Below are 15,933 nucleotides of genomic sequence, written 5' to 3' on the forward strand. Positions count from 1 at the left end.
AATTCATCTGGCTACGCAACAAATGGTTCGTCGAGAAACGTTTTTGGCAAAGCAAATATAAAAAACAATGCTAAAAACATTTTGCAACGCAATCTATGTTTTGTCATGAAAAAAATTTGGTGTCAATTTTCTTAAAATCATTGCCATTAGTTTGTTAGAATTTAATTTTTAATATAATTTTATATTTATATGACAGTAACTGAAAACGTAAAACTAATCAGTAATTAATAAAAGAAATCAAAATTATTATTATTATTATTTAGTTTGTAAATACGAAAAGCACAATGGCTAAATTGTTTTTCAAGTTTCCACTATTGGCAGCTTAAGTTTGATACTTGTTTGTTGCTGTTTAGAATCATTATTATTTATTATTGTTATTATTATTAGTTTATTGTTAATATTATTTTTTTATTTTGTTATAATATTATTATAATAAATTTATAATATTATTTAATGTTTATATTTAAATATTAAATTTAGTACATTAAATTAATAATATAAAGCAAACAAATCAAAATTAATGCACAAAGAAAAATCACATCACAATTATGCAAATTAAATTTGGATGACAATAATAAATATTATTAATTCTCAATATCATCTTCAACTTATACATCTTCACTTTCATTACTCATCTCATTTTCACTATCATCATTTATGAAACTGGTATCATCATCACTAACTCTACCACTTGGCTTCACAAATTGAACAACCTCTGGTTCCACATCCACCCTACGAAGTTCTTCTTGTTCATTAACTTCAGCATCAATATGAAAACCAGGCTGACGTGTATTCTGGTTTTCAGAGAGAACCAGACTATTAAAGGTACCGGGTTCCAATTCGATTGGTCCGACCGATAGGTACGGTTCGGTTCTTTAAACAGTGGATGCAGGTATTCACATCATAAGAATGTGATACATATAAAACTCGAGAACATGGTCTATCACAAGATAACATTATCTATTTGTGGTTACAGTATTTTAATTGTCTATATATACACTAGGGTAGGAAAAATTACCCACTATTTATTTTACATTGAGTAAAATTATTACTTTAGGATTTCTTGGGTAATTTAGGATTACTTGAGGACATGCTACTAATTAAAATGAAACTAGCAATTACTTTAGGATTATTTGGTGTATATAAAAAACAAAAAAAAAAAAAAAAAAAAACCAAAAAAAATTTGCCTAAAACTTTTCCCGCCATTTTTTGCCACCAATTTTTCATTCACATTTCTCACAGTTTTTTCCTTAAAACTTATTCTTATCCCCTATTTCACTCATTTTTGCAAACCCTTATAGTCGACCTATTTCCGACATTGAACAAAAAAGTTCTCATTTCTACGACTCCCGTTTAGTAGACGACGATTGGCTCAGTGACTCTGTGCCTATTCCAATGGAGTTTGTTAACTTCAGTGAGTCATTGTTGAGGCGTATCCCCAACACCCAAATGTAGGGATGCTTAGAAAAATGTAGAAACCAATCCAAACTGGAAATTGAAGGCTCCGTTTGGTTCACATCTTTGCGTTTTTGGGAATTTTTTTTTTAAAAAAGTTAAAAAAAAGTTGAATTGAGCGGGTATTATGATGTGGGATTTACAAATTAATAAAATACCTCATATATATGTTTATTTACAAAACACCCCTATAATAAAATATTAAAAGTTAACAAAAACACCCCTAACCCACCCTCAAATATGGACAGTCGACCACCACCGTCGGAGGGTAGCTGGAGTGTCTTTGCAATTTCTAAAAAAAAATAGTTAGGGGTATTTAGTTAAATTAATAAATTTACGAGGTTTAAAAGAAATTGAAAAATATAGAATAATATTTTAGGGATAATGACATTTTACTGTTTAACTTTTTTGGGAATACTAATAATAGTATTCTTAAAACTGAAACAAACGAAGCCGAAGTGATTTTCTAATTATCCGAAAAACTGGTTTGGTTTTGGTCGATAGAAATAGAGAAAACCAAATTTCTGATTTTATTAAAAAAAAAAAAAGTAAACAATTTTTTGTTAAAATTAAAAAAGAAAAAATTTAAATTTAAAAGATTATAAATCTAAAATTGAAGAGAATCTCAAAAGCCCAAACCCGGTTTAAAAAAAAAAAAAAAGAAAAAAGAATTTGCCCCAAATGGAAAAATGTTTGAACCCTTACAAGTAAAAAAAAAGTTAAAAAAAATATTAACTCCTAAAATCTACAGTCCTCGTCCCTTTGGCATCGAAAATCGCCAAACCACAAAACCCTACCACCGACGACGCCGTTGCGGATCCACTTCTCCACTCCGGCCGCCACTTCTTCTCCAATTTCTGCCCTGAATCCGTCACTTCTCCTTTTGGGCAATTACATCACCTTCTATATCGCGTCGTATTCGAAGAAGGAGCCATTGAACTCAAGAATCGCTGAACAATTCGTCAATTAAAGAAATTAATGATAATGGAGATGTTGCTGATGATCATTACCACCGATTCTTGGTAAATGAATGGTTAAATTTACTAATTTTTTACTTACCTGCAACTTCTATTCAACATATATGAATTCTTATTTATTTTCACAGGAAGATATTAGATTATGCATTCACTTGGTGTAAAGCAACCGGTTCTCATTTCATGGGTTAGAATTTTACCAAGTATGTTCTTATTAGCATTAATTGAATGTTAATGTAGTGAGATTAATATTCAACTACTTGATGATAATGTTCCTGAGCTGTAACAGAAGGCAGACTTGGTGAAGTTATCCAAGTGGAATCATGTCTTATAATAATATTAGACCATCTCTTGCTCAGAGGTAATATCCTTTTCAATGAATCTATAACTTAAGCACTAGTGTTTTTTTTTTTACAATATTCTTGAAGATGCGAATATGAATTTTGGTTAATGCAGAATTGAGCCGTTTGTGACCATTTCCATTTGGCTTAGCACAAGAACTAGAAGATAGATATGGGTCTTGGCTCAGCCCTCTAATTCATTTAACTTCTGTTCACACTCTATAAGCTTTTCTGTTTCCCTGAAAAAAAAGCTTGACTCTATTTTCAATAGGTTCTGAATTATGCCTAGTACTAAGTTCTACCATTCTCTAAAGGGTTTCTTCATTACTTTTGCTTAAGATTGCAATACCTGGTTGCTCAGATCCCTTATCCCTTTCGTTCATTTAGTTATGATGAATCATTTTTGTGGTACAGTATGTGATTTCAGTGTTCTGAAGATTTCGTACATTTTGCCAAAATATCTTTGAGAATTTTGGTGATGGAGTTAAGAGTTGGGCAACCATCAACGACCGAGCCTGTTAAGTGTAATGGGATATGTTAGGGGATGGTACCCTCCAGCTCACTGTTCAGCACCATTTGGAAATTGTTCTGCTGGCAACTCTGATGTAGAGCCCCTCAATGTTATGCACAACATGTTACTGTCACATGCCAGCTGTTAGCTATACCGTGAGCAGTTTCAGGTAATAGAATGAGTTTGAATACTAAATTGTGAAGTGCTTATATGGCATGAAGAAGGGACATCAAATGACGGTGCCCAGTTTGCTGGCTTGTTTGAAACCGCTAGAAATGTTGAGATGGCTGAGCAATTTTGGTTTTTGAATTAATTTTTGTTTTTAATCTTTCAGATTTGTTGTGATTGATTCTTTGTTAGATTAGTGTTAGTGAAAGAAACTGACTTTTAGATTTGTTTGGAGCAAGAAGATTTACTTGGATAAATGACAAGCCAAGGTTCGATATTAAGTATTATGTAGTGTATTTCATTTTTTTTTCTGTATAAAAGTTGATTATATTTTTATATTATAACCTAATACCTTTTAATTTTTTAATTTATAAAATTATATATTTTAATATATATATTTGTGTGTATGTACATATATATTATTTTTGTAGGAACAATCGTGGATTGGGTTATGGTCCAAAACCACCTACATCTTCTAAACTCAGGCGAGCCAATCAAGAAGTTTTAGAGGAATTCACACACTTGTGTGAGGAGGTGCAAGAACTAGGAGGCATAGGGGAAATTTTGCCAATATAGGCAAATGGAGAAAATGCAGCAGTTCATCTCAGTTATATGGGTTTTTGTTCTGATGGTTCACAGACATTTCCAGGCCAATTTCCACCAGGTCCTCCACCACCTGCAACAATTTAGTTTTCAGTTTTTACTTTTTGTTGAATATACAATTTAGTCAACTTTTTATTTGAAAACAAACTTATATAGTTCTATAATATATTTGGTTTGATATATTTGTAGATTTCAATTAATACATTCACAAATTAATGTTTATGTTTTAGAATTAAATTTTAAAATGTCTCAAATAAATTAAATATTATTTAATCATATATTATAAAATAGGTGGACGACGAATATTTTTCGATGTTGTAGACTTTTAGCTATAAAAAAACTTTATCGTTGAAAAGTTTTGTTGATGACTTTTACCATTTTATGTTTCATAGCTATAGTTTTTAACTGACGAAATAAAGTACTGTCGTGCTATACTTTAATGACACAATAAGATTACGTAGCTATTAACTTTAGGTGACAACTCTATTTTTTATTGCACTACATGTTGGCGACAAAATGTTATATTTTGTTGCTATATTCTTTAAGCGATACCACAATTATGACGTTGCTACTAACTTTATGCGACAAAAATACACATTTCTCGCGGTATATCATAGGCGGCAAAATTTAACTTTGTTGTGGTATACTTAGATGGCACAAACACACATCTCGTCGCTGTATAGTGTAGGCGACACAATAAAGTACGTCGCTATTAACTTTAGGCGACGACATTTAATATTTCACCGGTAATTAGTTTGCAGACGAAATAGTATAGGCGACAATTTTTTGTTTGTCGCCAATTTAGGCGACGAATTTTAACAAATTGTCACCTAAATCAGCGCGACATGCCTACCGCGACGATCATAGCACGTTTTTTTTGTCGCTAAACGTATACCGCAACAATTTCTAGGTTTTTGCGACAAAAAAATTCGTAGCTAAAAACCCTTTTTGTTGTAGTGGGTATACCCACAATCACATTGAAAGCACTTTGAGAGGGTCTTGGGCTATAAATGGGGGAGTCCTTCCACTTAATAGGTTACCTTTTAGGTGTGAAACTCCCAACCTGTGACAATTTTTTTTTTTAAGATAACATTTAAATTAACTTTAGTAATTTCATCAAAAAATCATACATGGAAATCAAACATCTAAATAAACATTTCTCAATTTTCTGCAGAATGTATGTCTTTAATCTGTATGAACAATTCTAGTTGCATATAAAAAATTGCTTCTTACATAATGTGTCTTTAATTCATACAAACAATTCTAATAAAATACCCAAAAATTATTGGTGCACTTAGAACTAAAACCCCGACAGTGACCCAAACAACCACTTCGTTTGGCAGGTAGAGCCTAGTGGCACACAATGTGAATCGCGTCGCAACAGTGGTAGTACCCTCATAACCCATTCATCTCTCGTACCCATGAATCTAAAAATAACATGGAATAAGAAGAGACCGACAAAAATGCAAGCTACAAGAAAATACAAAGCTATTCCACTTCTCAACATTTCTATTTACAATTGGTGGCCAAAATTGTAACAGATGTAGAATGATTAACCCCTCATCACTAAACTTTTATGAATTGTTTTCATAATCATCATTAGGTTAGAGCATTCTTTGTCAGAGACTACAAGTTTTGCCAAAGGAGGATTGTAGTTGGGTCAGGTTCACAAGTGCACCATCTAGAATTTGATTCAAAATTTCAATCCAATGCTCTTGACGAGACTTTGGGTCATGGACCCTTTTTGAGCGAAACTTTGTGCCAAAGGAACCTTATTGCCACTTGATTTAAGAACGTTTGGTAGTTGCATTGAAGCCCAAAAACAGCCTTTGGTCTCTCTCTCGTTCGTTAAAACAATAGAGAAGAGAAACCACAAACCCCATACCACCGCCGTTGTAAAACATTAGTCACACCATCCTCTCATCTCTTTTATTCACTCATAAACTAACAAGAAAGAACTTACAAACAACCCGACATTGAAACCCTAGTTATACCATACCACAACACCCCTAAAAACCCAATCATCCCAGTCATCTCTCGTCTCTCTCATTCGCTCGTAAACCACAGAGAAAGAACCTACAAACCACCATAACATCGCCGCACTAAAACCTTGGGTGTTGAATACAACCTTTTTTGTCTTTCTCATTCGCTTGTTGTGCATGTCCATAGAAGGGAACCGTTGATATTGGAGGAAGGTGAGTGGTCGACAAGAAGTAGTACAATGTTGCATATTTTCAATGATCAATTACAATGAAGAGATGATTAAATAGGTCACAAGATAACAGATAAATGTCAGCCTATACACAAAACTAATCACCACATACACAAGCTAATCACTAAGAGAAAGTCAAAAATACCCTATAGACAATATTATTTATCCATACTCTCCCGCAATGGAAGCAGGAGATCACGAAGCTACAATTGGAAATAGAGTGATTGAAAGTCTCACAGAAAGGCCCTTAGTGAAATGATCAACAAGCTGAGAAACTGTGGGAACATGTTGAAGACAAAGAGCACCATGGGCAATAAGCTCATGAATAAAGTGGAGGTTAATGTCAATATGTCGAGTACGAGCATGAAAGACCAGATTTGTGGCCATATGAGAGCAGACTGATTGTCACAAAGTAGTAACAGAGAAGAAGTCTAAGGTAGACTAAGCTCCCGAAGAAGAAAGCAAAATCACTGCACATTAGTGGTAACATGAGCAAAGGCATGATACTCAATTTCAACACTAGAGTGGGACATAGTAGATTGCTTCTTGGTAGTCCAATAGATGAGGTTTCGACCAAGAAACACACAACCAACGGTAACAGAGCACCAAGTAACATGTTAGTGGCCTAGTCAAAATGAGTATGCCAGAGATGAAGGTCGAGGCATGATGGAAAGTGAGACCAACCGTGATTGTACCTTTGATGTACCTAAATCCTTTAAGGCACGCAATCAGGTGAGTGGGTGTAGACAACCATTGAGCAACCTTATTCACAACAAAACAATATCACCCAAGTGAGAAAGATATAGACCACCAACCATACTCCTATACAGGTACGTTAGAAAAAGCTCCTCATCAGTAAGAAGCATGGATTCTGACGGATAATTAGCACAGGGCACAAGACTCGAGCTGAAAACGCATAGGATCAACCATATACCAACATTACGAGAGATACAACATGCATAGTTCTCGAGTAACCCCAAACCCCAAAAAAAAAAACCAAGAGAACCCAAATCAAGACCGACAAAGGTGGAACATAAGTCAGTGAAAAAAGTAGTAGCAATATCCAGGATGACGCCCCAGTGAGAACAAATCATCCACATAAACCACAGAATAACCACGAAGGAAGAGGAGCGATGGATGGAAAAGGAAGATTATGACCGAATATTAACAAAACCATGATCCAGAAAAAGAGTGGAGACATGGTACCACGCCCAAAGAGCCTGCTTAAGACCAGAGTGGCCTTAGTAGGTAACATGCATGTATGGTCGATAGATCTTGAACCCTGAGGTTGCCCATAAACACTCTCTCTGTCAAAAAAACCTCAAAAAAAAAGTATTCTTGACATTAAGTTGAATGAAGGGCCAACCATACATGGTAGCAAGCGCAAGAACCGTCCAAATGGTAGTGGCTTGAAAAAATCTATGGACATCCAACTGTAACAACTAATATACCTTAAGCAAAAATTTTAACTGAGTTTTTGGTTTTTTAATATAGATGGCGATAATCGCTATAAATGAGGTTTGACTTAAAAAAAAATAAAAAAAAAAACTATCAGCATGCCAATTATATATATACATACATATAGTTTATGGTGAAAATAAGAATCCATGGTAGACAGATATTTATTTGTTGAAGGTCATAATTGATATATAATCAATTGAGAATTGTTTGGTTGAATTAAATCCACTTTCCAACAATAGCTTTTTCGTTTTGGTTCTTTGTTTTAATTGATTGGGTCCCATGAGGATGGTTCAAGTTGTTGTTCCCAGCATGGCATCTAGAGAAAAGGAAGACTGCTAATGTTGGAAGTGTTATCACAGCCCACCCTGCACATGTCCAGTGTTTATGCTGCAACTGATGTGCTCTTCATTCACTCACTGATACCTTGAGGTTTGTATGAAAAATGTTACTTTCATAGTTTATCCCTTGTCGAATGAATATACATAGCCCAATTGATGAAACGGTAATCTTGGTCTTTGTGCACGAGTTGATCAGTTTTCTCATCAAATTATTTTCAAATTTGATGACTAATGCAGATTGGAACCAAGCCATTTCAGAATCGATTGTACAACATTGCCGCCGGGTCATAACATCCAATATAGGAAAGTCTACCATTTCCAACTACAACATAATGCCTGAATGGAATCTCTTCAAGCCATTTGCAAAGCTATCAGAGACAAAGTTTAATCAAACATCAATCCACCCTACTGAAGTATTTGCAAGGACACCGTGGCGACGGTGATGAACCAACCCCTCGCTTGGTTCTCCTCCGGTTCGTATTCATCACCGCGGCGATCTTGTACCATATGCCCCTTTTTGTTAAAGATTTTATTGTAAGGAAAACAATGAAAGGTTGAGTTTTGCAATGTATGGGCTTGTCTATTTCATCCATTTTCTCTTATCTATGTGAATCTGCCTAACTGCTTTAAAATTCATGTGTTTGTTCTTGTAAACTTTCAAAACGTGGTTCAAAATAATACATTACAATATTATTGAGCAAACATTAATTAAACACAAATGTTTATAATAGTTGTAATGTAATTACTTTTTTTCTTAAATTTGGTACTACAACAAGCATATCACATCATTTATACGTTCATTCATCACGATGTTAGTTTTTATAGTCATCAATCATGATGGTCAAGGGCACCTAAAATTATTTGCAAGCCTAGGTAACACTTCAAGTCCTACAAAATTTTAAAATTTTATCTAGAGAGCATATATAATTTCATCGCTTGAAATGTATGGGCTGTTTTCCTTCCCTTCTCATTTGCCAAACTTTATATTTTTGTCCCCAAAATACAATTTTCTGATTCAAAGACAATGACGGTTTTTTATGAAAGAAACAAACTGCAAAAAGCATATACAATGTATTTCTATTGGATCGAGTTTATTTTTTATACAAATTCATACATTCATTTTGTGATACATTAGTTTATATGGAAAAGTTTAGATAAAGAATTTATACATCTAGTATTATTCTTCAATATATACAAAAAAAGAATAACCGAATCCCAAAATATGCAAGAGTTTGTAAAGACTTATCTATTAATTGTTTTAGATTCATGTGTTTGTTCTTGTAAGCTTTCAAAATGTCAATAAAAATAATGCAGTACGATTATTGAGCAAACAAATACCAATGTCTATATTAGTCGTAATATTTCCAGTAAGGACATCGCATTATTTATACATTCGTTTTAAGGTGTTAATTTTTATAATTATCAATCATAATGGTCAGGGCATGAAAACTAGTTACAAACCTAGATGGCACTTCAAGTTCAACAAAAACTTAAAATTTCATATGTAAGTATATATAATTTCATCTCTTAAAATGTATATGGTGTTTTTCTTTGCCCTTCTTATTTTTCCAAAATTTACAATTTCCTTCAAAAGCTATTTCTAGTTCGATAATTTTTGTGGTTATTACACTATTAGAAAAATAGTTTTCCTTATTAGTTCTTGTCTATTTTTAACTTATTTTAACTGTTATTAAAAAATGTGCAGAAGTATCAGCCACTTACACGAGCATAATATAAAATCAAAGTTTAGACATATCAAGATTCAATACAAATATTAAAATGTCAACAAAATACTATTCAAATTTCAAAGTATACGTTACTGATTTCTTGTCTTGTTAATATATGATTTGACAGATCAAATTACAGTTGACAGTTGAAGCAACTCTTCATACACTTTCTATAATTCATTCAACACAAATCTCAAGTCCCTCCACTCTAAAACGACTCAAACTGGCAACCCATTTCAATGGAGCTTCAAGATGAGAAGCCAGTTGTGCTAATCACAGGGTGTTCTCAGGGAGGAATAGGCCATGCATTGGCTCGTGAGTTTGCTTCAAAAGGTTGCCATGTTGTGGCCACAAGTAGGTCAAAAAGAACCATGCAAGATCTTGAACAAGATCCCAGGTTCTTTGTGCAAGAACTTGATGTTGTTTCAGATGAAAGTGTGAAGAATTGTGTGGAAAATGTTGTTGAAAAATTTGGAAGAATTGATGTTTTGGTTAACAATGCTGGAGTTCCATGTATTGGCCCTCTGGCTGAGCTTCCATTATCAGCAATGGAGCAAAGTTTCAACACCAATATTTATGGTAAGTACAATTTTGCTCTTTTTAGTTTTTATTTTTTGGTTTACACGAAAAGTTTTCTTGTCATGTGAGAGCTAAAATCTGGACTTGCAAGAATTTTAAAATATCAGGACGTTCAAACCAAGACAATTTTTCCATACAATAATTAATACTTTTGGTTCCTAATATTACAATTTACTGTTAATTTACTCACAATTAGGTCCCATAAGGATGGTTCAAGCTGTTGTTCCCCACATGGCATCTAGGAAGAAGGGAAAGATTGTAAATGTGGGAAGTGTTACCGCATACATCCCTGCACCGTGGGCTGGTGTTTACGCTGCAAGTAAATGTGCTCTTCATTCACTCACTGATACCTTGAGGTTTGTTTATCATAAAGTCATCTATAAGATTGTAACATAACCTCCCCAAACCCGTTTTAGGTTTGTTGTAGCTTAAGAACTAAGTGATAAAGGATTTTCAAAAGTAGGTGATCACTTATTTCATGAATTTTTTTTTAAAATATTAATGTTTAATGCAGATTGGAACTACATCATTTTGGCATCAACGTCATCAACGTTGTCCCTGGGACTATAAGGTCCAATATAGGAAAGTCTTCCCTTTCCAGCTACAACCAAAGGTCTGAATGGAAGCTATACAAGCCATTTGAAGAAATTATCAGAGAGATGGCATATTTTTATCAAACACTAAAACCGATCTCTGCAGAAGTGTTTGCGAAGGATACGGTGGTGGCGGTGATGAAGAAGAACCCCCCAGCTTGGTTCTCCACTGGTACTTACTCCACCATCATGGCAATCTTATACCATATGCCCGTCTTTGTTAAAGATTTTATTATAAAGAAACTAGTGAAATGTTGAGTTCATTGTTGCTTAGGTCCATGTGTTTGTTCTTGAAAGCATACAAGATGACACTCGGTTGATACAGTCTTATCACCATACCACCTTATTTTGCTAATATGATAAAACTGTACGTCCAATAAAATAATGTTCTACATTGTTACATGTGTTAAACTTTGTTTTTTCATCAAATTGTCATTACGATTCATCAATAAACACTACCATGATGGGTAGCATTGAAAACTAATCACATATGTCATTATTTTATTGGACAGTCTCACACATCAGTAAATGAGGTGGTGAGACAACTATCATATATTATCGTTTTGCTGAGGTTCCATTATCAACTATTAAGCAAACATTAATTCAACATCAATGTCCTTGATTTCTTTAAATTTTGTGTTACGAGCAAACACATTAGGTGTGGGCGGATCTAGGTACCCCCTAAATCCCATGGAACTAGAACCGGAACTGGCCGATTTTGGTTTGGGTTCCTAAAATCTGGTACCTGAAAAAATTGCATTACCCCCTACTACTTACAAAAATAACAAATACACTGACAAAAATTACAAATACACCCTCAAAAGTTTACAAAATTTACAATCTAGTCTTGATTCCTACCGTAGTCTCAGTTCTGATTCTGGTTCCGAATTCGGATTCCAATTCCTGTAGTAATGGAACCAAAATTGGAACCGCACAGTACCAATTCCTATTTTTTAGACATGCCGATTCTGATTCCGACCAAGTCTTTTGCACACCCCTAAACCACATCATCTTTGTGTCCATTCACTGAGGTATTAGTTTTTATAATTATCAATCTGACCGTAAGAATGAAACTATTCTCTGATCTAGGTGGCAATGGCTTCCTACTCCCACAAAAAAATATAAAATTTTACATCTGATTTTGCACAATTCCATTCCTTGAAAATTATTTATTTTTTGGCTTCGCTTATTTGCCAAACTTTACATTTTGCCCCAATATAATTTCCTGGTTCCACCACAACAGACGAAACAATTAGAAAAAAAAAAAAATGCGACAAAGGACTACCTAGTGAAGTACTGTTTATTAGAATTAACAAAAATAATAAGAAAAAAAAAATCTACAAAAAAAAAAAAAAAATTAATTAATTAATTATATGCAAAAAGCAAAATTAACTTGTTATATTACATTATATTCTATGTTTCCAAAATTAAAAATATTTATCAAGTTAATTTATCACTTTAGAAGTAGAGGGCATTAAAAAAATTTATATAATAAGGTAATGTCCTTATATTTCTATACTACTATCCATAAGATTATATCTAATACTCAAAATTAATGTACATTAAAAATAACTCACGCCAAAGATATTATAAATTTACAAGTTATATATAATATATGAGTGCCATTAGTTTATTAATAAAACCAAATTTAAATCAATATTTGATCTTGCCAACCATCTGTCAAGAGATTCTATAACCCTAAAAATCTAATCCAATATTTTTTTTTTTTTAAGCTACCTAATAAACAAATACAATTGCGAACCATGCATCAAGGTATTATATTTATTATTATTATTATTATTATGATAATCGATCTATATATATTCAATTAACTTAATAACATTAACGAATCAATATTATGCTATGCAATGGATTTCCTCTTGAGTTTTTCTAATTTTTTCTAACCTATTCCATGAAAATAAACATAAATAAATTCATCAAAAAACTTGAATAACTAAGTCAATCTGATAACACTATCGAGCTATTAGAACTCCACTTTTCCTTTTTTTTCTATATACAGAAAGTTCGTATGTTTAGTAATATTCTTCTATCGAACTATTAGAATCAAGTAAAATTATTCTTCTATTATTTTTTAAGTCAAATTAGTTGTGTCTTTTGGTTGAATCAAAATGATTTTGTTAGCCATTATTTTAAAAAAAAAAAAAATTATCGAATCTGCCATATACATGAGAATAATACAAAACTCAAATTAATAATCTCAACACCTGTGCATGTTCCATTTTCGTATTTTTTAAATGTCAAATGTGTAACATGATAACCCGATTATAATTTAAAGCAAATCTTAAATTTGTATTTAACATTAATGATCATGAGTACCTCTTACTTAACATGAACATAATATTTTTAACATTCCAAGGAAGAGCCACAATCGTGAAAAAATTTGAAAGAGTAATGTTATACATTATTTAACTTTTTATATACATTCTTTCATTTAGTTTCTACTATCGGTTTTTATATCATAGTTGGATTCTAAAATAATCAAAAAATAATTTGTCAGAAAATTAGATCCAACTCAACCTGAAGTGATGTGTTATCTTATTTGGTATTGTGATATCATTTATTAAATCACCACTAAATATCATCACTTCATTAACATTTCAACACCATATAGGATTATATATAGACATATATAATCAACTCAATAATCACAATTTCTCAAAATATGCAGATTTTATTTAAAGTATAAATCCAATCATAAAATTTAATAACTTATCACTTGTACCTTTAATAAAATAACAAATGATATATTACTAATATATAACGTTAGATTATACTAGAATCGGTAGTCTAGCATTTAACAGTATAATTTGATAGTTTAATTAAAGCATACCAGATCATACTAAACTTAGTAATCTAACGCATTCTAACTATTTTTGTCCTTGAAATTTTTCAGTAAAAATCATTCGGTTAAATCATATGATTTTGTGGTTAAACTAAGTCCTTTAAACAAACCGTTAACATTTTAGAAATTAAAATTAGTACAGATAACTATACACAAAAATATTTATGTATAACGTGAGATAACTTTTGATGTATATAATATTATCGTTAAATAAATAAATATTATCTACGAGACCTTTTTTTGAAGTTATTTACGTGACATGAACACTCCTGTCAATATACGTTATATATAATTTTTTATGTACATTCTTACATTCAGTTTGTACTGTTCTTATACCAGATCCGAAATGACTAATAAATAATTTATAATTCAACTCAACGTAAATGTGGGGGATTTGTATATTTGAAATGTGAAAGATGAATCAATATAATTTTAACATTCCAACCCACGTTAATGATATAAACAGGTGATTTCTCAGAATCTTTCAAGCTGTATTTTACATTTCTGTATACATAATTTGAGGGTTCAAAGTTGACTCTTGAAGCAACACTTCATCCACTTTCCTTTAAATCCAAACCTTCACCTCTCTCTCTCTCTTGCAACACAAAATTCAAAAACACTTCTCTCTAAAAATACCCATTTCAATGGAGTTTCAAGATAATAAGCCAGTTGTGTTGATCACAGGCTGCTCTAAGGGAGGAATAGGCCATGCATTGGCACTTGAGTTTGCTTCAAGAAGGTGTCATGTTGTGGCCACAAGCAGGTCAAAAAAAACCATGAAAGATCTGGAGAATGATTCCAGGTTCTTTCTGCATGAACTTGATGTTGTTTCAGATGAAAGTGTGAAGAACTGTGTGGAAAATGTTATTGAAAAGTTTGGGAGAATTGATATTTTGGTTAACAATGCTGGAGTCCAGTGTGTTGGCCCTCTTGCTGAGCTTCCTTTGTCAGCTGTGGAGGAAACTTTCAACACCAATGTTTATGGTAAGTTTAGTAATATTATTATTCTTTTATTTCTTTACATTTACATTCAGTGTTCGTTAAGTTATTAGGTAAGGATCCAATATTAATATTTAAGTCTGTCTAGTTCCAAAACGTGGATTAGAATTTAAGATCTAATATATTAATTCGATGAGATTTCGACCAATAGTGAGATTGATTTATATAATTATCATCTCTTTGTAGTTTTTATACGTAAATTGCTTCTAAATACACTCACATCTATATTCATCCTGTGATTCTTTTGTTGTCTGGGTGAGGGCCCAATTCTTGACTGGAGGGGACACCAAAGGCCTCTATCCTTCCATCCTTTGGATAGTTTTGAGCAGAAAATTTAGCCACCTTTCTAATCCTGCAATAAACTGCTTTACTGTATTTGGTGTTTCCCATCTGATATTTAATGTCTACTGATTGACAAATAGGTGCCCTGAGAATGATTCAAGCTGTTGTTCCCCACATGGCTGCCAGGAAAAAGGGAAAGATTGTAAATACAGGAAGTATTAGTGTTGCAATACCTACACCATGGGCTTCTGTTTACGCTGCAACTAAATCTACCATTCATGCCTTCACTGATACCTTGAGGTATGCATGTCTCCCCCGAAATTACTGCTGTTAACTGCGCAAAGCCATTTCAGCTGGTCGGATATCTCTTGTACAAGAGGTTTCAAGATTGAATCCTATTGATAAAATTATTGATGTCTAATGCAGATTGGAACTCCGTCATTTTGGGATTCATGTTACCCTCGTTGTTCCCGGGGCGATTAAGTCTAACATAGCAAACTCCGCCGTTGCCTACTACAGCAAGATGCCTGAATGGAAACTATACAAGCCATTTGAAGACATAATCAAGGAGAGAGCATATCTTTCACAAACACCAAAATCAACCCCTGCAGACGTGTTTGCAAGGGACACTGTAGCTGTTTTGTTAAAGGACAACCCCCCAGCTTGGTTCACCACTGGACAATTCTCCACCGTGATGGCAATCATGTACCATATGCCCAATTGGTTTAAAGATTTCGTTGCAAGGAGGGTAATGAAAGGTTAAAAGAGTTCTACATTGGGCGTGGGGCTAGACAATGTTGCGTCAATTTGTTTATGTTTCTTTACTT

General features: G+C 33.1%; 2 protein-coding genes across 2 annotated transcripts; both read left to right on the forward strand.

Annotated features, from left to right (window-relative positions):
* The first annotated feature begins 10,015 nt into the window (after positions 1-10,015).
* On the forward strand, positions 10,016-11,331 carry LOC116115073 (short-chain dehydrogenase RED1-like). Its single transcript, XM_031401208.1, has 3 exons — positions 10,016-10,369; positions 10,566-10,725; positions 10,884-11,331. The coding sequence occupies exons 1-3, from the start codon at positions 10,030-10,032 to the stop codon at positions 11,218-11,220; spliced, it is 837 nt and encodes a 278-aa protein (XP_031257068.1). The 5' UTR covers positions 10,016-10,029; the 3' UTR covers positions 11,221-11,331.
* Positions 11,332-14,469: 3,138 nt separating this feature from the next.
* Positions 14,470-15,907, forward strand: LOC116115076 (short-chain dehydrogenase RED1-like). Its single transcript, XM_031401216.1, has 3 exons — positions 14,470-14,809; positions 15,247-15,406; positions 15,533-15,907. Exons 1-3 carry the CDS (start codon positions 14,470-14,472, stop codon positions 15,867-15,869), a joined length of 837 nt encoding a protein of 278 aa, XP_031257076.1. The 3' UTR covers positions 15,870-15,907.
* The last annotated feature ends 26 nt before the right edge of the window (positions 15,908-15,933 follow it).

Source organism: Pistacia vera, unplaced genomic scaffold, assembly GCF_008641045.1.
Source record: "Pistacia vera cultivar Batoury unplaced genomic scaffold, PisVer_v2 Contig73, whole genome shotgun sequence".
Taxonomy (NCBI): Eukaryota; Viridiplantae; Streptophyta; class Magnoliopsida; order Sapindales; family Anacardiaceae; genus Pistacia; species Pistacia vera.